The sequence below is a fragment of the Ictalurus furcatus genome, chromosome 25 (assembly GCF_023375685.1).
Source record: "Ictalurus furcatus strain D&B chromosome 25, Billie_1.0, whole genome shotgun sequence".
Classification (NCBI taxonomy): Eukaryota; Metazoa; Chordata; class Actinopteri; order Siluriformes; family Ictaluridae; genus Ictalurus; species Ictalurus furcatus.
In genome coordinates, this window is record NC_071279.1 from 6,174,903 (window position 1) to 6,197,577 (window position 22,675).

General features: G+C 41.1%; 1 protein-coding gene across 2 annotated transcripts in view; it reads left to right on the forward strand.

Moving 5' to 3' along the window:
- Positions 1-6,823: 6,823 nt before the first annotated feature.
- Positions 6,824-22,675, forward strand: part of pak5 (p21 protein (Cdc42/Rac)-activated kinase 5) — a 50,205-nt gene continuing 34,353 nt past the window's right edge. Inside the window, exons 1-2 of one of the 2 annotated variants that reach the window (XM_053614879.1) lie at positions 6,824-7,516; positions 14,441-14,664. In XM_053614879.1, the coding sequence (XP_053470854.1) occupies positions 7,501-7,516; positions 14,441-14,664 (240 nt within the window). In that variant the 5' untranslated portion in view covers positions 6,824-7,500. Of the gene's footprint in view, positions 7,517-14,440; positions 14,665-22,527 lie in introns of those variants that run through there. The other variant, XM_053614880.1, reaches the window with a different exon arrangement.

Consider the following 22,675-nt stretch of genomic DNA (forward strand, 5'->3'; position numbering starts at 1 on the left):
ATTTCTGGAATTTCTTTCAACTTCGGCGTAGTGTGTTACTGCGTAAGACCTTTTAACCAACTTCATGCTGTTGATAAAGTTCTACTTAAGTGTTGATTTGATTGAACAGGGTTTGCACTAATCAGGCCTGGTTGTGGCTAGTCCAGCTGAACCCCATTATGAATGCAGTTTCATAGATTTGGGGAATTAGTAACATTTAGTTGCTACTAATTAGTAATTAGTAAAGATTTGTGGAAGTAGCAAATACATTGGTCACACAGGCCCAGTTGGTATTGGATAACTTTTTTGCTTCAATAAATGACATTATTATTTAAAAACTGTATTTTGTGTTTACTCAGGGTGCCTTTGTTTTATATTAGATTTTGTTTTAATTTCTGAAACAATTTAGTATGAAATATACACAAAACCAGAAGAAATCCAAAAACATTTCACCGCACTGTACTTCTTATTTCATTGTTTGGACCTTCACAGCTTTTCTTTTTCTTACCAGTGAAATGTAGCAGGCAATCTTGTGTGCAAAAACCAAGTGATTGCATACGTGATAAACGACTGGACATTTCCCCTGAGCCCTATTGTTATTATCATCATTGAACTATAGATGAAGTTAGCAGGTGCAAATTGATTCACTTAGGTTTAGGAGAAGCACTGGAAGGATCGGAAAAATTTTCAGTTGTTAGATCAGCTTACATTCTCAAACGCTGTGCTCATGGAGCTGGACACCTCTAATTATCGCCAGACAAATCATATATTTTGCCAGTCTGTACAGGATGATGTCAAATGTGTCAACTCTGCACCTCAGCAGTCTCTCTCTCTCTCTGTCTCTGCCTGTTTGTCAGTCTGCCAGGTGTAGGCTGCTGACCTGCTGCTGTACAGAACCCTGTTTTTAAGTTGCGTAATGCCTTTGGGAAGCCGCCATTAAGATCTAGTCGCTGTCAGACATGCAGAGGAAGAGATTGCAAATATTTCTGTGGGCACATGTATGCATGTGCTCAGACACGTAAAGGTTTGCTAACATTTCCCAGCAGTACAGTAGGTTTCGAAGTGTATTTGACGACTACAAGAACGTACACATGTACACAGTTTATGTACGCAATTTGAACATCAAATCAGCTTCTTCCAGTCAGTCTGTAATTATTCAAAGACATAAAACATTTATTTATAGCACTGTCTAAATGATATTGCCATATCACCCAGCCCTAGCTTACAGTAGACGTAGCTATAACTCAGCACCATCGGAACATCATTTTTGTTAAAAGGTCATGACATGAGGAAGCGTTGTCATTTTTTAAAAAAATTAGACTCGTTGTCTACACACATGTTCATTCCTGCATTTATCCACTCAGCCAATCATGTGGCAGTTCATAAAATCATACAGATACAGGTCAAGACCTTCAGTTAATGTTTGCATCAAATCAGAAAAGGGAAAAAGACCTATCTTTAACTGCTCAGTTTGGGTGAGCCTCAGATTCCTGTTCTTGGCTGACAGCAGAGGTGGTCTTCTGCTGTTGTAGCCCATCTGCTTCAAGGTTCGACGCATCGTGTGTTCTGCGATGCTTTTCTGCTCACCACGTTTGTAAAGAGTGGTTATCCGAGTCAACTCTAACCAGTCTGGCCATTCTGCTTTGACCTCTATCATCAACGAGGTGTTTCAGCCTGCAGACCTGCCGCTCACTGGATGCTTTTTCACACTAGTCCGTGTAGACGCTGTTGTGAGAGTGTAGAGAACTCTGGAGACTGTTGTGGGTGAAATTCCCAGGAGGTGAGCAGTTTCTGAAATACTCAAATGAGCCCATGTTGAACCAACAGCAAAAGATAACATTTCCCCCTGTTCTGATGTTTGATTTGAATATGAACTGAAGCTCTTTAACTGTAACTGCGTAAGTTTATGCATTGCACTGCTGCCACTTGATTGGCTGTTTAGATAATTGCATGAATGTGCAGGGGTACAGGTGTTTCTATTAAAGTGGCCAGTGAGTTTATATATCTAATTTATGACATTTTTTTGATGAGAATAGAAATGTAGAAATCTAAATGGCATGAAAATAGACCTAAAAATAGATTGGGGGGGGGGGGGGGGGTAGGATCAAAGTGAATTTGGATTCCATAGGCATGTCCCATTCAGGGATTATGTAAAACATGATTAAGAGAAAGTCTCGTTCACACACACAGCCATGAATAAGAGTGTGCTCTGCTAATCCATGCATGTAGCATGCCCGTGCAGTGGGTTGTGTGTTGTGTAGCGTCTGCTAAATGATTCATGCAGAGGGATTTTGTCCGGATTCTCACGGGATTCAGCAAAGTGCTCTCACACACCAGACGATTGAAACCGGGTCACAGAGGCAAGATGCGAGAGTGCACTTTTAAATTAGAAAGCTACAGCAGTATGTTAATCTGTACTGTTTGTGTTGCTGTCTGTGTGTATTCTAGGAAGTGTCTACATATTTGAGTGAATAATATATGTGTGCACTGGATGTGTGAACGTGCGTGTGTGTGTGTGTGGGTGGGTGTGTGTGTGGGTGGGTGTGTGAGTGAGTGAGTGTGCAAGTGTGCACGGCTGCTCAGCAGTCAGATAGACAGTAATTTAACTTCACTGCCCAGTACACCTCTGTCTCACACTGAAAGCTTAATAACGGACTGACAGGGTATGATTAAACCTCAAACTACAGCTCTGCAGCTCATGATTAGTGCTCAGTGATCTTTTATAATTCGTGTGTGTGCCTACATGGCATGCTAAGGTGCTAGATTTGATTGTGCCGAAAAATATTTTCCTTGTTATTAAAGGTGCTGTTTGTAAAGGGTAACGTGTATAAAGAGGTTTCATAGGTTTATAATAATATGCCGTGATGGCATCCCATAATATAATGAAATATCGACATTGTATATTATAGGAAATTTTGAAAACAAAAATGCCTTTTTCCTCGTTTCTGTACTGTGACTTAAATGTAAATATAAAAGTAGTAAACTCGCACCTGATCTACAGGCCTGCTCTATTGACTTTTCCTTGAGACGCTGCACTGAAACCAGTGTGTCTGATCGGTACATTTGCTGATTGAGCGCTCTGTTCGCCAGCTCACTGACAGGGTCTAGTAGTAAAATATGTCAGCGTATAACAATTTCCTTGAGACTCAAATTCTCACTTGGCCTCTCAGAATCATATACATTTATTCCTTGTGAGGTTTTTTTTTGTGTTTTGTTTTTAAATCATGGATATATTCTTCTGCGAAGGCTGAAGAAAGCCCATCTCCCACCTCCCATCCTGACCATGTTTTACAGAGGAACTATTGAGAGCATCCTGTGCAGCTGCATCACTGTCTGGTTTGGAACTTGCACCTCATCGGATCGCAAGCCCCTTCAGCGGATAGTGAGGACAGCTGAGAAGATCATCGGGGTCTCTCTGTCCTCCATCACAGACGTTTACACCACACGCTGCATCCACAAAGCTGCTAGCATTGTGGAGGACCCCACACACCCCTCACACACACTCTTCAACCTATTGCCGTCTGGAAAAAGGTACCGAAGCAATCGGGCTCTCACGGCCAGACTGTGTAACAGCTTCTTCCCCCAAGCCATCAGACTCCTCAATACTCAGAGACTGGACTGACACACATGCGCACACACACTCTCTGAACTGAACACCATCCCACTCCCACTGTATTATTTGCACATTTCTGCATTGACTCTGTTGCATTTTTGCTGCTACTGTATTATAAAAATATAGCATTTAATTTATTGTCACTATATACACTTTACCTGGCCTGCTCCCACAATAACTGCTATGTCCATGTTTGTTAGAAGCTAGTCTGTGAAGACTAAGTCATAGCATGTTATGTTCACATTTATACCATTCTTAAATGATATTGTTAGTCCTTGGCTCCTGTCTTCTTCACTACCTGTTATATCGGACACTTCGACACTGAAACTGTGTACTGTTCGGAGCTACACTGTCACTTACTGTGCCTGTCGTCCTGTTTTAGTAGTACTGTACTGTCCCGTGTTAGCGCACGTCTTCACGTGCACTTTATGTAGAAACGTGTAGATCTTCTTTAGTTCCGTGTCGTCTCATGTGGTTAGTGTGTTGTTTAATGTAGCACCATGGTCCTAGAGGAACGTTGTTTCCTTTCACTGTGTACTGTACCAGCTGTATGTGGTTGAAATGACAATAAAGTGAACTTGACTTGAGTGCTAAACAAACGTGACTAAAATACTGGTGCTCATTGTGCATAAGCGTGTATTAATGTTAAATATTAATAAAATAAAGCAACATATATAGAAATGACTGTTAAATATATAGCCTATAATTGTTGTGGAGTGAGGAGGTTCTCGTGGATTGTTCGAAATATGCTAGGGGTCCAAAGCTTAGGAAAGGTTGAGAACCACTGGTCTAGTGTATGAATTTTAGAATTTTAGGTTATATCGTCTCAAATGGAGCACATTAGTTTTTTTACTAACCCGAAAGTTTGCACCATCCGATTAATCGGAAAATAATCGACCAACTAATCGATTATGAAAATAATCGTTAGTTGCAGCCCTAGTCGTCTCATGTGGTTAGTGTGTTGTTTAATGTAGCACCATGGTCCTAGAGGAACGTTGTTTCGTTTCACTGTGTACTGTACCAGCTGTATGTGGTTGAAATGACAATAATACCTCTTGAACTTGAACTTAAATCAGAAGAAAATACAGTAATGCTTGTGCTTGCCAGATTAATAGTCCCATATGTACTGGCTTTAACATTTACTTTTACATTTATTCATTTAGCGGACGCTTTTTTCCAAAGCAACTTACAGATGAGAGAATACAAGCAAAACAGCCCTCGCCCACCAGAAACTCTCTCAGATGAAACTTGCAGCATTACTGAGTGTATCCTTGGGCCATGACTCAGCTGTTCAGAGGTCAGACATGGCCAGAGATGTTCAGGTCTCATTTTTGAAAAGACTATGCTGACTCAGTAAGCTTGGCCTTTCATTCATGAGAGCAAAGTTCTATCCATCAGCCGCAGCGATAGTGTACAGATGTCTCCCTCTAGGCAAAGTAACACACTCCATATGGGCTATGACAAAGGAGATTCGAAAGTGTCTTGGAGTTTCAGTAAAGATAACTTTCCATGTCTGCTGGCTATGCTGTGTGGATGTGTTTGTATATTTTATAAGGTCTGAATGTATGTTCTTATTATTTCATAGTGTAACAGTTATGAGCAGAGTGTTGGTGAACTACACTGTGAACCAAAGTGCTTTGTGTCTACGTTTACAACACAATTCCAACCGACTAAGGCCCCGATTTATTAAGATCCCGAGTAACGAACAGTAATTCGAGAGGAAACAAAATGTAAATAAAGTTTTTGTGTGCTATTTGTCGTAATGGCTGCAGTGTGTCGGTATCTTAAATAGACTCGGTCAAACTGAAATTAAAATCAAAGTATAATAGCGATTAAAGGCAGTGAAATGTGTAGAAAACTGTCTGGTTCAGAAATTGCACCGCATCGGATCGCAAAACCCTGCAGCGGATAGTGAGAACAGCTGAGAAGATCATCGGGGTCTCTCGTCCCTCCATCATAGTGGAATTTACACATTTACACCCCACGCTGCATACGCAAAGCCACCGGCATTATGGATGACCTCACACACCCCTCACACACACTCTTCACCCTCCTGCGGTCTGGCAAACTCACGGCCAGACTGTGTAACAGTTTCTTCCAACCAAGCCATCAGACTCCTCAATACCCAGAGACTGGACTGACACACACACACACACACACACACTCACACAATACTCCTCAATTTTTAAATTATATTCTTACTCTTTTGCACCTATCTTCTGCACTACCTGTTATATAAGACACTTCGACACTAAGACTGTGTACTGTTCGGTGCTACACTGTCACTTACTGTGCCTGTCGTCCTGTTTTAGTAGTATTGTACTGTCCCGTGTTAGCACACGTCTGCACGTGCACTTTATGTAAAAATGTGTAGATCTTATTTAGTTCCGTGTCGTCTCATGTGGTTAGTGTGTTGTTTTATGTAGCACCATGGTCCTAGAGGAACGTTGTTTCCTTTCACTGCGTACTGTACCAGCTGTATGTGGTTGAAATGACAATAAAGTGAACTTGAACTGAGTGCTAAACAAACGTGACTAAAATACTGGTGCTTATTGTGCATAAGGATGGTTCAGGTGTTAGTGATCATGTGACTTGGTGTATCCCGTGAACATGTGGAGTGCAGTGGATGGGTGCTGTAGTCCTGCGCTGCTAACGGCACTAACCTGACAGAATTATGCAACCCTCTTTTTTGACATGTTTTTGTTACACAAGCATGTAACAAAGTGTTTTGGTAAATCAGGGCTCAAAAGAAGAAGAAAAAAAACACTGTAATGTACACTGACGTACATTTTTTTTTGGTAAAAATGGAAAATGCAGTTGACTGGCAATTAACTATATTTGTATTACGAGTTGAGAGATGCAACACTGAGCTACAGACGTAACATGACAAAAAACTTAAAATACCAGTTTTATGCTAGACGATGTGTATCTCTAAACCTTTCAGAGTGAAGCTCAAGCTGTGGAGCATGTTAAAGTGCCTCTCGAAAATGCTTTGGATGCTTAAGATGGCTGTTCTCATGTTCCTGGCCGATCTGGTGGGTTTCTATGTTATCTGCACCGGTATCCCAGATGCCCCCGCAACCCTCACCCTAATAAGCATGCCACAGTTGGGCTGTGGGGATGTGGGTAAAAATAGCGTGTGGAGTGAACGGGGTGTGGTGCTACTGCAGACTTCACACAGCTCCTGAAGCTCTGGAAGTTTCTCTACATCCTCCTGAAAGGGTACGAGTTCGTAGTGAGTTACGTAGTCTTGTTTCATTGAGAAGTGTTTCTGACCCTTGTGGAGGATGGGTTCTTCAGTGAAATAAATAACTTCTGAACTAGGTATCATCTCTTAGTGCTGTCTAGAATGTGTGTGCTGGTGTTTATGTGACAGTCTATGTCCTCACTGCTCGTAGCAGCTGTCTTTCTCTCTCTATCTCTATTTCTCTCTCACTCTTTCTTTTCACTTGGGTGACTGTACACTCACACTCTCACTCACACAGTGTGATAGACGGTGGGTGTTCTGTCCGTGGCAGAACACTACGGATGTCGTGCGTGCCGGTTTGTGTGTTAGTTAGTCAACACAAGGTGACATGGTGTCCATGGAGATGAGAGGCAGTGCTAGAGTAGGAATTCAGGGCACACACAGGAGGATGGTGTCAGCCTGGGAGAGTCTCTGCTGTCCCGCATCCCAATGGCCCGGGCTTAGCCTGTCTGCATTAGGCTGCTGGCGTTGGCATTTTTTTTTTGGCAGTGTTTCTTTGGTCATTACAGGAGTGTGAATGGGTGAGCCCAAGGCGAGGCCTCTACTACACCCACAGTGAAGAGCCGGGGAATGTGTTTCCAACATTACATACCCTTATGGACGTTTTTGTAGAAGTGAATATTATGAAATTCTTGAGCTGTTATTTAATGAAAGCGGACAAATGAATCTGATACCAGGTAAGATGGCGTAATTTTTCCAGAGTGCTTTTATTGAATTAAATTTAGTGTTTACAGGGAGCAAAACAGTTTATATTTTGGTACCCATTATTATATATTATTTCCTTTGCAGATTAAATGTTTTGTTTTTTTTCCTGAATGAAACCACAGAAGAGTTTTCAAATGTTGTTTACTCAGTTGATTCATTGTATATAAAGTGGTTTTTTTTTTTCTCCCCCAATTTTCTGTAAAAGACTAGCTACATTTAAGTCAGAGCTTATCTCAATTCAGCTTAGATTGACTTTATTGCTCATTTATCATAGTTTGTTAGTTATCAGGAATTCATAACCAGGAGTTGGGGAGAGCTACTGTTTTAGGATTTTTGTGTAGTTAATGGTTCTAACTCTGCAAATCGGTTCTATTGTGAAAAAGAAACTTTGGTTCAATAACAGTTCATTTGATTTGGTTTCATACGGCACATAATTAAACCAAGGGGCGGGGCCGAAAATGTTTTCATGTTTTTTTTTTTTTATTCATTGGTCAGAAAAACTAACAAACAAACCTGTTGCAAAATAAATACAATTTTCCTTACTTTTCCTTTCCGTGTCTTTCCCGTTCTGTCCTGTCCTTTACGTCCCATTCCTTTGGTCCTAATATCCAAAACATATTTCTGCCACACTCCAGCTACATAGTTTGCCTCATCTCAAAAAAATCTCTTCCTGCAACCCATAATACCCAGCATGCTTGGTTGTTTCAGTCTGTACTTGGGTGAAATTGCTGTCTTCTCACCTGCCTCTAAGAATCACACCAAGAAGATCAACAGAACAGGACTAAATACTTTATATATTAAAGCACCCCAAATGTTTCCTAAAGGGACAATCTAAAACCCTTTAGGATGCTATATTTAACTTTTAGTTAAGAGTACAGTGCTGGGATTTCTTCTGGGTTTTTGTGTATATCTCATACCAAATGATTTTAGATCTTCAAATGAAATACAACATAAAAGAAAGGCAACCTGAGTAAATACACTGTACAGTTTTTATTTAAAAAATTTTTTTTCTTGAAGCAAAAAAAGTTATTCAACACCTATCACCCATGGGAAAAACTTATTGCCCCTTTAAACTTAAAATCTGGTTGTGCAACAATAACTGCAACCGAATGCTTCTGATAACTGGAGATCAGTCTTTCGCTTACTTCTAGGACTAGGATTTACTCCTATGCTTTGGATCGTTGTCTTGCTGCATAATCCAGTTGCGCTTGAGTTTCAACTTACGGACTGAAGACCGGACATTCTCCTTTAGGATTTTCTGGTAGAGAGCAGAATTCATATTTCCCTCAATTACTGCAAGTTGCCCAGGCCCTGAAGCAGCAGAGCATCCCCACACCATCACACTTCCTCCACCATGCTTGACTGTAGCTAGGATGGTCTTTTTGTGGAATTCTGTGTTTGGTTTACACCGGATGTAACAGGACCACTGTCTTCCAAACAGTTCCACTTTCGACTCATCAGTCCACAGAACATTCTCCCAAAAGGTTTGAGGATCATCAAGGTGTGTTTTGGCAAAATTCAGCCTTAATGTTCTTCTGGGTTAGCAGTGGTTTTCACCTCGCCACTCTTCCATGGATGCCATTTTTACCCAGTGTCTTTCTGATAGTGGAGTCATGAACAGGTGACCTTTATTGATGCAAGAGAGGCGTGTAGTTTCTTCGATGTTGTCCTTGGCTCTTGTGTGACTTCCTGGATGAGTAGTTACTGTGCTCTTGGAGGAATTTTGGAAGGACGGCCACTTCTGGGAGGGTTCACTACTGTGCCGAGTTTTTCCATTTGGAGATAATGGCTCTCACTGTGGTTCTTTGGAGTCCCAGAGACTTTGAAATAGCTTTGTAACCCTTCCCAGACTGATGTATTTCAAGCACCTTCTTCATCATTTCTGGAATTTCTTTCAATTTTGGCGTAGTGTGTTATTGGGTAAGACCTTTTAACCAACTTCATGCTGTTGAAAAAGTTAATCAGACCTGGTTGTGACTAATCCAGCTGAACCCCATTATGAATGCAGTTTCATATTTATGGGGAATTAGTAACTACGTGGGCAAATAAATTTTCACACAGGCCCAGTTGCTATTGGATAACTTTTTTGCTTCAATAAATAACATTTAAAAACTGTATTTTGCGTCTGCTCAGGTTGCCTTGGTTTTATCATAGATTTTGTTTTAATTTCTGAAACAATTTAGTACAGAGATATAGTAAGTTATTTAGTAAGAGATATACACAAAAACAGAAGAAATCAGGATGGGGCAAATACTTTTTCACAGCACTGTATATGAAATGCCCATACACTCCTCGACATTGTTTATATGGACACATGTCTGGATCATTTTCTTTCTGGCTCTTATTTAAGATGAACTGACAGTGAGTAACCGTACAAAGCCCAGATACTCCAGTGGTGTAGAAACATGTGAAATGGAGTCAACATTGCTTTGCTACTCTACGTTTGGAGACGACTCAGAATTCTTAAACATAGAAAACATGCTATGCTGTTACATTTTCTCCCTTTCTGTTGTCTTTCAGTTTTACTAATGCAAAAAAACAAACAAACAAACAAAAACAAAACAACCTGCCTATACAACATGCTTGTCATAGGTCAGTTAATTGTGCTGTGTACCAATTGCCCCCTAGGCCTCATGCAGTAGGGGGGTCTGCAGCCAGTTGGCATTGCAAAGAGTAACTTAACAGCACATGTGTACAAGGGCCTAAAATAGTGCTGGGCCCTGCTTTGTTAGCAGGGCTTCTGGGGAAAGGCCAGGCCTTGCTCTGCCCCATGATGCCACTGCACTGCTCCGGGCGGGAAATGCCTGCCGTTCCTCAGATGGTGACAGATGGTTCAGGGACAAACAGAGCTTCAGGTCAAGTGCAAGGCTTCTCCTTTCACTGCCATGGCCCCTGATTGCATCAGTCCCTGAGGCTATTAATGTGTTCATTTAATCATTTTTTGGATAATGCGTGTCATAATTAGAACTGTACGGGTTTATTTTTATTTTTTTTACATGTTTAATTGTTACATTGTGTTATCACATGCAGTTTGTAAGAGTACATTGCCAGTGTGAATTGCAAGTACAAATCTGTGGTCTTAAGTGTTGGCACAAACTGGTGGCCAGTACTGTAAGAGTGCTGGTGTACATTGCTTATGTAAGGTGGCGTTATAAATGATCCATTATACTCAAGTGCAGTCTGTACTATGTAGAGATTTGTCATTGTTGAGTTAATGCCTTTGACACTGGCCTGATGTTCAGAATGATCAGCTGGGCGCCGATAAATGTGTTTTTGGGGGAGGGGTGGGTGGTAGGCGTGATTGACAGAAGAGTACACTGGGCTTCTTGTCCAGATTTGTTGGCTGTTAGTGGATTTATTTCTAAATTTTCTTCCCGTTTTCTCACTTACTAGCTAGTTTTCCCCATAACATAACAGTTACCAATCTGGGAGGTGTGCTTCCTCCGAGACATCTGCAGCTTTGCCGTGGATCCCTTCAATCTGCTGCTCATAAAACATCACAGCTGAGCTTATTGTACTTGGAGAAAAAAATGCAAATGTCCTCTCCTGTATGCATAAACCCATGGGCACACATGATTGTCCAGTGTTCTTTTAAGGGAGAGATTAACGCCAATCCTCACATATAGAGCCGAGTTGGTTATTCTGGACTCCTGTATTCTCATCTCTTGAAGGTCCATGGTCCACGACATTTTATTGATGGATGCCTGAATGTGAGGAGAACTAAAAAGTATTTTGATTTGAAAATCGCAGACCCCATTTTTATTGTGTGCGGTCTGTCTTTTCATATATTACACATTCTCACCTCTATAAGAACAAACCAAAAATAGCTTGTTTCTGTCCTGATAGATCAGGTAATAGACCGCTCATGCAGTGCCAATTCACTCCTTCATCTGTCCATTAACTAAATTACAACGGGAGGGGGATAGTATTGTCTGATAATCTACTCCGTAGCCATGGATTAAAGGGAATCCAAAGCCTCTGAAGAGGCCGCATGCGCAGAATTCTGTTTCCAATGTCCGCATCGCTGACACTCAAATTTATTTATTCACGTTCAGTGTTTAGTTTGGCTTTTGTGTTTTGTGTTGTGTTATTTGTGTTTGGCTACAACTCTCCAGTAGCAGCACCAACGCTCACACTGACACATTCAGCCAATAAACCATAGATAGTTGGCATGAGGCCAAAAGGGAAAAGGAAAGTTAACATGCCTGCATTGCGTAGGTGTTATAGCGAGCTCATTGACAAGTCAGCAGAAAAGGAATAAGTAAGCTGATATAGATGGAAGAATGCAGTGTTGAGCACAGGCGTGTTATTTTGTGCAGATGGTACATGTACAAGGAATGAGAAATGTATTCATACTTTAAAGGATCTCCATAATCACACGAGAGTCAACAGTCAACAGCTCATCAGGAAACAAAGGGAAGTTATGAACGCGTCACACCCTGTTCATAATCGCACTACTTGTTCACTCTACTTAATCATTCTTAAAGAAGGGAAGGCTTTAACTTGTCTTCAAACCATACACCCTGACATTGTTGAAATCTTTGAAGCTTTTGCACTGAGCAGGATTGCGGCTGTTCTGCGATTGCCTTGAGCTTGGTGTCATTCATCTTGAGCCCCTGCTGATCAAAGATGTGGCCCAGGAAGGCTATGGAAAGCTGCTGGGACATTTTTCCAGTTTGCCATAGAATTTTTTCTTGAGGAGTGTAGAGATGAACTTGATGAACATGTTTAATGTGATGTTGAGCTGTGGATGAAAAGAGGAATGCATATAAAATATAACAAAACAAATCAGGAATGTCAGGACGTCACTGAAAAAGGCCTGGGCAATGGCAAGGGCATTGACCAATCCATACCTCATCACTAGATATTCATTGTGCCTAGACATTATTATGGGGCCACAAGTGGGACCCAGGGAACTAGGGGCAATGGGTAACTATGCTTGCATTAAGACCGTTATAGTCGATATATGGCCTTTGTCCACCTCCTTTCTTCTTTACAGAAGAACTCGCAGTGGCTGAGAGGTTGAGGTGTGGATATACGATAAGGCTGGGGCCTCTAGCTCTCTTTTCTCAGTGATTGAGGCTCTGCCTCATTGGTGCATGGCACCAGGCTGGAGATCTATTGCACAGATGCACTCAGGTGTAAGGTATGGATCAAAGCGCTGGAATATTTTGTTACAAGTCTGGGTTGACGAAGACTAAAACATCCAATTATCATTACCCACAAGGATTTTTTATGCCTCCGCCATTAGATGGTAGAGGCATTGTGTGTTCAGGTTGTCTGTGTGTCCGTGATTTAGTATGTCCAAGATTCTCGTCTGAGCACGATATCTGTGGAACAAGTGGTTAAATGTTTGTAGGCGTTATATGGAAATATCACTGTAATCAGCAGATGAACTGATTAGATCTTGGAATTGATCCAAATTGGGTCGAGGTCACTGCAAGGTCAAATATCTGAAAGGACATTGATGCTGTCGGTGCCCTGTTCTACTAGTTGATATTTATTTTTGCGTCATTGTTATGAAGGTTGCTATTAATTCTACAGTCGTCTGTATATACTTGAACATGCTGTGGTGTGTGTGATCATTCTGTTGTCCTGTCTCGGGTTGTAGCTCGTTCCTGTTTAGAACGCCCATCCCTCCCGCTAGCCCTCTCTCTCTCTCTCTCTCTCTTCTGGAGCTAAAATAAGGAAATTGAATGAGCCTGATCCCATTAATCAGCTCTATGATCTTCCGTGTTATTTCTTCAATCGATGCATGCTCTCGGGTGTTGCCGGGAGACAGAGCTCTTCATTCATGCAAATAACACTGTTGGTTTAAGTACACCATCTGAATCTCAGCTGCTTCTCAAATCACTCCAGATTTAGCAGCCTGTGCAAACTGATGTTGTACATGTTAAGCTATTGAACGGAGAAGAGCTCTGCCCACGCTGTATTTCCATACGATGTACTAGTGAACATCTAGCCTGTTTTATTCACAGCACTCTTTTTGTCCCTCTTTCTCACACTCATGCCGGCTGTCCCTTTGTCCGTGTGCACACGTTGGCAGCCCAACTGGCAGTGCGTAGGTCAGCCAGGCACGGTGTACAGCTCAGTGTGTCACAGCTGAAGGGCACCATTGTTTTCCTGAATGACAGCGACCAACAAAAGTGAGGCATGATCGTGATAAACTGAGATCTATTTAGAAGTGAAAACACAAAAGGGATTGATAAGTGGCCTGCACACTCTCTTCTGTTTTAAAGGTCTCTGATCCACATCTCGATTACAAATATATTCTCATACTAATGAATGGATTCCCGCTCTGTTCAGTGTTAATTCAAGAAACATAGATTACAGTTCTTTCTGGTGAAGCAAATATACGTTGTTTTTTTTTAAACTTAATTTCTCTTGTTAAGTCGTATTGTAAATACACCCAAACATGAAATCATGTCTGCATTCATATATCCCCCAGAAATTCACGATCTTAGGAATATCCAGAGATACAAAGACTCTGCTTTTTATGGGCTGTTTAATTATAGTACATGTCTTTTCTGAGAAACAAGGGCTTTGGATTAATTATAGTTCATGCCTGGAAGTTGCATAAGAGCTTGTGTGTCCGATTAGTGTAATTTAACGTTGCACCAAATGCATGAATGAACACAGAAAGAGCAGTCAATGCATATTGTAAAATCCAGCTTTATGCAGAATATTCTGATCGTGCATTTATGTGGCTTGATGGAACATTTGAAAGGCAAGGATCCTTAATCCGTGCGAGGACCTGAACATTCGTTCCATTTTATGATTTTTTTGTTTCTTTGTTTTGCTGTTTGAAATTTGTCTATTTCTGTATTCTCTACTAGAAAGCCTTAAAGCCAGGCCATGCGCATTGTATTTTAATGTTCTGCTTTCTGTGCTTCCAGGTCTGTCCAGCTTTTCCAACATGTTTGGAAAGAAGAAGAAAAGACTGGAAATCTCGGCCCCCTCGAACTTTGAGCATCGTGTGCACACAGGGTTTGACCCCCGCGAGCAGAAGTTCACCGGGCTGCCTCAGCAATGGCAGAGCCTCCTGGCAGACACGGCCAACCGGCCCAAACCCATGGTAGACCCGTCCTACATCACACCCATTCAGCTGGCCCCTATGAAGGTACACAACGATTCTTCTGCTTTGAGAATCTGTGTTGTTTTTCACTGCTCTCTTGATCTCCTGTACGTGCACATGGTTTATTATAACCTTTTTTTTCCTGGGAGAAGGCATCATTCTGAGTTATAGATGCCTTTGAACAAAAAGAATAGTGATATTTGAAAAGATAAAATGAATTTCAGAATGGGCTTGTGTGAATGTCAAGGGAGAATTTCAAACAGTCTCCACCTTATACTGTCTTCCTGCTTCTCTTGTCTATTGAATGTCAGTGTTTATACATGTGCTGAATTTCTGTGCAGTGGAATATATAGAATTACAGTACATACATATGTCAGTGTTTTATTATGTTTTCATGAACAGTGTCAGTGTAGCCATCATCTCCTGACTCCTTTCCACTGTCTCTAATGTCTGTCTCTGCAGTCTGTCCTGTAGCTTTGCCTTTTGTCCTGTGCCTGTACACATTTTTTGTCTAACAACAACACCTTCCATGGTAACACCTTCTATGAATATTGTATTAATAATGTATTATCTATACATGTATTACATTTTATATCGAATGTTGAATGCAGCTGCTATTTAGTGTACTGCGCCTTCATAAATATGAACATTTCCCCCTTGAACATTTTCACAGTTTGTAGCATCAGCAAAAAAAAACTCGGATTAAATGAGCTTTATCAGGATTATATGTCATGAACCTAAACCTTGTAGCTCAGGATATTGAAATGTGTGTGTAAGGGAGGACGGACAATGTTGTGACTCTATTACTCACCCCCATTGTTCTGAAACCCCTAGATTAGCTCCGGTACAAGCAGTTGCCATCAGAGTTGCTTGGAGTTCAACTGTGTGCAATTAGTCTCACATGATCTTAATATAAATAAACCTTAACGTAAGACACAAGATTTTGTTAGAGAACATACCTCGTGTAGCCCAAGGGCAAAGTCCAGGACAACGTTCTGGAAAAGTATCAATCAAGGATTCTTTATAAAAAAAAAAAAAAAATAGGAGGAGGATGTCCACCAAAAGTCAGTGACTGGGTAAGGGATGCATCGGTTAGAGAAGCAACCGATACGCCAAGGGGAACTGAAGGAGCTGGAGAGATCCATAGCTGGGAGAAGCTGTTCACAGGATAAGCATAGCTGGGCCTTGGAAGAGTTGCCCATTTGGAGTTTTCAAAGTTTTAGCAAAGATGTGGAAAAGGGTTCTCTGGTCTGGTAAGGCTAAAATGTAATATTTTTTCTGCCTTGGAATGAAGAATCATATATTTAAGTGAAATCCAACACTACTCAATACCTTGACATCACCCCCACAATGAAGCATGGTGGTGGTAGAAACGCAGTAAGCATTATCCTTGGCCTCTTGGTTGCCTCTTTGATTAATACCGTTGTTACCCTGTCACTGACTTTTTGGTAAACAGTTATCTTTTTAGAGTCACAGTTATGCCACATTCTTACGAATCATCGAGAGAATCAGTGATACACACCATGATGTCATGTAAAATCTGAGGTCAAATGGTATAGTGAAAAGCAAATGAACTTTCATCAAAGATGACTAGCCTATAAGTCCATTTCAAAGTGCGTAAATGTGTGCTAATTCGGGCACAGGATGTAAGGCAAGGAGTGAGGACTGAGGATGGCTACACATGGCTTTGAGGCTGTCAGAAATCTGGGAGAATATAGACCGGGTAAATGATTAAATGAAAATGAACTGACACTTGTAGTGGAGTACAGTACCATAGGAGATATCTCTGAAGAGCCGTCAACAAGACATTAATTCTCTTGATCTCTTCACAGACATCTCCCAAGATTGTCCGGTCATCTGAATCACCATTGCGAAAAGTATGCCCTTTTTCCTACCCTATTTGATCCTGTTTTTTTTTTTTTCTCCTTTGGGTACACTATTTCTCCAATTATTTTGACTTTTGTTGTTTTTCACTGCTTGGCCACTTGCATTTTGGGTAGTTCTAGTTTCTAAATAATTGTGATGAACTGTTAAAATACATGTGACCAGAGAGGCCTGAGGAAACGACTTCATACGGTAGCGGAAACTAAAATGCATGCTCTTCTACTTACATAGTCGCAATTCATGAAATGTGTAGCAACATTTTATGCATTGTATCTTATTATGTAACTATAAAACCCTTCATATGAATGCTTCATAATATTATATGGCTTGCTATAAGCATGTCACATGATGAAACATTGTCATTTGATGATTATAATAAACATCACGACATGCAGAAGTTCATCTTGTGGCATGGACCGTTACTTTTTAAGTTTTTAAGTTTGTTTTATTGTGCATGCTTTGCTATAGCAAGCCGTATTACATGGAGGAATGAACTTTCAAATGAAAGATTGCAGATATGTAAATGGTTACCTAGAGCAACGGTTTCAAACCCTGGTCCTGGAGAACCCCTGCTTGTACATCGTAGTGTTCGAACAGGAGAAAGCACGGAAATATGCAGGACAGGGTCACTCCAGGACCACAGCTATCTCAAATGACATACCATGCACTAAAGACTACACACTGTGTTCTTGAGTATGTAGAATTAGATTGCTGTAAGTTTGTGTTGTTTTCAATAGAACAGTACTATTTTCACTACATGGACATGAAAGAATGAGTATGTATATATCTCATGTCATTACTCTTGCCAGAACAGCTTTCAGAAGAACATCCGATGGTTTGAATACCCATGCTCAGTTTAAACTTTCTTGCTTTCTTGCTCTGTATATCAAAAAAAAAAAAAAAGTGATCTCTTTTGGTTCCTAGTCTTTCACTAGCTAGAGCAGGCTGCCACTTACCTAGTGAATTATCAACAGTGTCAAACGTCTCTGTGATTTTTAGTACAACATCTGGGTGTTAATAGTACGCCATGTCTAACTTCATTTCCCACTGTGAAAACACTACTAGCACTAGAAGTATGAGAAGGCAGCCATTGGAGATGTAGCTTACGATCGAGAACGACTAGCCCAGAGATGTTTGTATTGAAGACATCAACGCTTATTTTCTTCAAAATACCCAAATGCATGATTCAGCTAGCACTCTTTGTAGAATTGGGAATTTGTCCAGGTTCGTTTTATTTATTACCTTTTCTACATTGTTCTAAACATGTCCAGTAGCTGGGGCACATTGGCTTCGTGGTTAGCACTTTTTCCTTGCACGTCTAGGGTTGGGGGTTTGATTCCCGGCTCTGCCCTGTGTGCCTGGAGTTTGGATGTTCGCCCTGTGTGCCTGGAGTTTGGATGTTCTCCCTGTGCTTAGGGGGTTTCCTCCGCAGTCCAAAGAAGCTGATTGGATGATAAGCAATTCAGAAAATGGGTGGCTCGATGTCCAGTGGCAGCTTGTGGTGATAGATAGGAGGTCCAAAATCAAATATCTATCAATAGATCAACAATTAAACTAGTAGGGTAGTACTACTACTACTAATAATAATAACAACAACAACAACAACAACAATAATAATGATAATAATCTGGAAATTGCTCTGGATTAGGGAATTTGTTAAATGCTGTACATAAAAATATTGGAGCGCGCGCGCACACACACACACACACACACACACACACACACACACACACACACAATTACTTAAAGGAGCTCTGGAAGCACACTAGTAATTTAGATTTTTGTAGTGTTTCAAGCCTGTAATGCTTTACTGGGATCATGCTGCGTTTCCTCTGGATGGCAGACATGGGACCAGAAAAGCTGTAACCATTACATTCAAACAAAAAAACAAAAAAATTCTGCTCGTCATATGTCCTTTTGTGTAATCTGTACTTTAATTAGCCACTGTGTGCTCAGTCTCTCATCCTTTCATTTCTCCTCCAAGCAAACTATATGGTGAAAAGGACAATAGAGTAAATAATCCACTTTGTTCAAGTTCATTACGCCCGAGTCCATAACACGCCTAACGCAGATCGGAAACCAAAACGGACTAAGAGATATTAGCCCAAATGGAGCAAAATGTAGGGGGCGTGTCACTCTGTATAATCACGTGATACGACTGTCACTGATTGGCGTTGTGAACCTATAGCACTGGGCTAGTAACACCTACTGTAGCCCACAGCCTCGCTTCATACCATTCTGTGTGTTTATTACAATAGCTAGTAGTGCTGTTGCATTCAGATTCACAAAAATCCAAATAAACCTCTTTAAAATGTTTTTTTTTTTAACCACAAATAAGACGATGCAAAAGTGCATGCAAATAAACTAAACCATATAATAATAATAATAATAATAATGATTATTTTTTTTATCTTGGGGGAAAAAAACGGGGGTGGTGGTGGTGGAATAAATGACTTCTATGATGTCAGCTGTATGTTTTTGGATAAAAGGTAGGTATTAAAGGTACTCAAGTTATAAAGGTATTCCTTTAGGTATAACTGGTTGGGTAATGGTTCTAGCTTTGTAAGGAGCTATTCTTGGAGCTATTTCCTGAAAGAGAAACCCTCTGTTGTAGCATTTTTTTTAAATTTTTTTTTTTTTACACACATTACATTAGTATTCCTCTGCATGACATATTTTTAAATGATACATTTCAAAAAGAAAGACCTGTGCATACATCAGTATTAGTGCCATGAGTGTGATTGAAGCACTTATCAGGAGCACGGAGTGAGTCTCTGGGTTTAAGCTGTGTATAATATTAGAAAGGCTCAGCTAACCCTCCACCCCCACCCATCTTTTTCCACTCGCTGCTGTGACACATGAATGATGTGCTCATTCCTGCAGTTGGCAGACTTGTCTGTGTGCCGTTCCTGAGGTAATAAGGGAGTACAGAGAATGAGAAACAGTGTCCATCTCGTGAGTGTTCATCCTGCTCCCATGGAAAGATTAATCCTACCTGCCTATCGCTGCCGACTCACACGATGTCTGTTTTTGTTCACCTTCTCTAATAATCAGTGGATGTGGCCTTTGCACTTATTGTTGTTTAGTTATGTATGTTGTCCTCTTTTGTGCAACAGATGACATAGCGCATAACTCGTTTTTCCATGTCACGTGATTGCTAAGGTGAGTGTGCTTCAGTGCATGCACTCAGCAGAGTCTCTATAGCTCGCGGTAAACCAGATTACTGCTCGAACACTACGTTTACGCGGGTGTGATGTCAGCATGTTAGACAGTTTCAGCTTAAGGGACATAGTTAATAGAGAGATACTCTACAGTTTAGTTACCTTGCTATGCTGTATTGAGGTATACTGTATCTCCTCTATCTATCTGGCTTCCTCTTCTATCTGACTGTGATATTTTAAATGGCTTTGTTCTAAGTACTGTAAAGCTTATTTGTTTTTTTTATTCTAGTTTGTTGTGGAATACGGCGGCTGGCAGGAAGAGCGTGAATGCACTGTGGTGATATTGAAATCATATTTAAATCGCGCAGTGTGCACGTACCAGTAAACGGCACCGGTTTATCAGGTTACGGTGTTTTTCATGTTTAATGTCTCGTTTGAACACGCTCCTTCTAAATTTGGATATAATTTTTTTCTTTTTTACGAAATCATGAAAAGGCAAATTCAGTGTAAGAAGCATAGATACATGAAATGTAGGTGCTATTCGGGCTACGTTTCACACGGCCAGCTCCGTCAGTGTTGGGTAGCATTTGGAGATTTTATACCTGAAAGCAAGAGGGGCTTTTGCAAGACTTTTTTGCATGTTGTGATACTCGTTGAACAGATTTCATGCCAGGTTGTTCCTACTGACTGTTTTGCACTGGAGGGATTTATAACGTCTTTTACATACTGGTTTGTTGTGACTGTTTGCTGCCCTTCTTCATCAGCAAGGTAAGAAAAAATGTGTATAATCTCACTCTTTGAGCCTGTTTTCCTACAAGTGCACTCGCCATTCAAGCCACTGTGTGTGTCTCACCCCTCCGAGTCAAATTAGCATGTGCAACTTGTTTCACCGAGTGGCAATATACAATGTCAGGCCATTCACTGCTCTGAAACATCATCTTAAACAGGAAGTACGATATGGCATTGCCATAAATCCATCAACCACATCCTATTTCTGTAGTATTATCTTACAGAAGGGAAAAGTTGGGGCCGTACTCTTAAGCACAGTCACACCAGTGTTGAGATATATCTTATGCTTGTGAAATCCATCCATCCGTCTATTTTCTGTATCGCTTATCCTACTGGGTCACGGGGAACCTGGAGCCCATCCAAGGGAGCATGGGCCAGTCCATCACACAGCACAATCACATACACGTTCACACACTACGGACACTTTGGACATGCCAATCATGTCCTACCATGCCTACCATGCATGTCTTTGGACTGGGGGAGGAAACCGGAGTACCCGGAGGAAACCCCCATAGCACGGGGAGAACATGCAAACTCCACACACAGGGCAGCTGCGAGAATCGAACCCTCAACCCTGGAAGTGTGAGGAGAACGTGCTAACCACTAAGCCACTGTGCGTCCTCGGTTTTTGGGGGAAATAACAAAATAATATTAAAATAAATAAATAAATAAATAATAGTTGTTGTTATTGTTATTATTATTATTATTATTATTATTATCCGTAGTGTATGAATGGGTGTGTGAATGTGTGTGTGATTGTGTGCCCTGCGATGGACTGGCACCCTGTCCAGGGTGTACCCCGCCTTGTGCCCGATGCTCCCTGGGATAAGCTCCAGGTTCCCCCGTGACCCTGAAAAGGAGTAAGCGGTTGAAGATGGATGGATGGATTATTATTATTATTATTTCAAATGCGAGCAGACGAGTCATGTGCTCAGAATCTGGTTATATGTGCCGAAGTCAATCCCAGGGAGCATCGGGCACAAGGCGTACACCCTGGACAGGGTGCCAGTCCATCACAGGGCACAATCACATACACACTCACACACCCATTCATACACTACGGACACTTTAGACACGCCAATCAGCCTACCATACATGTCTTTGAACTGGGGGAGGAAACCTGAGTACCCGGAGGAAACCCCCGCAACACGGGGAGAACATGCAAACTCCACACACACATGGCCACGGCGGGAACCCCAGACCCTGGAGGTATGAGGCGAACGTGCTAACCACTAAGCCACCGTGCGCCCATATTAATATTATTATTATTATTATTATTATTAATAATAATAATAATATATGTATATATTTTTTTACAATTAACAGTGTGCACACAACTTTATGAAGCCAAAAGACTAAATCAGTGACTATTTTATTATGCTTTTCATTCACTATTTTAATTCATTCATTCATTAATTCAAGGCCTTATGCAATAAAGCAAATCTTCTGACGATTTGAATGATAAGCTGACCAAGCCCTTATCTGCTACACATACAGTATGACTCATAACTTTATAGATAAAAAATTATATCCTTGAAATAAGCAATGTCTCCAAGTTGCTACCTTCTCTGATGTCCTCCTTGCAAAGAAAAAAAAAATCAATCAAACAAAAAACTTTTTTTTGGTGCTTTTAATGGATGATGCTACCAATTAATTATGTCTATTAATTAATTTATGTATTGATGTTACCTTGAACGGCATTCAGTCATTTTTTTGAGTGTGTTTCTAGCCCAAAACAAATTGTAGTGTGACGTGGATCTGGCGTGTGTCCCAGAAACACTGGATGTTAGGCAGGAACACACATAAAATGGGACACCAGTCCATCCCAGCGCATCCCAGACATGCACTCACACGCTCATTCACACCAAGTGGTCATTTCCACTAGCCAATCTATGTACCAGCATGATTAGCACCACATCAAGGCTAGTACAATGTTGACAGATGAGCACTCGCAGTCAGTGATTCAGGAACAGCACACATCACGTGACTGGAGGGAAATCTGATAGTAGGCCTCTGTTGCTAACACAGTATGGATGGGGTGGCAGCTGCATGAGGTTACATACGATGTGAGCAGATGGAGCTTCTGCAGGCGAAAGAAGGAGGGCCAGAGAGAGAGAGAGAGAGAGAGAGAGAGGGAGAGGCAGGCAGTGAAAAGCAGCAGGTGCAGAGGCTCTTGGCCTGGGCCAGGCAGACGGACCAAGGCCAGTTGCCTGAACCGGCTG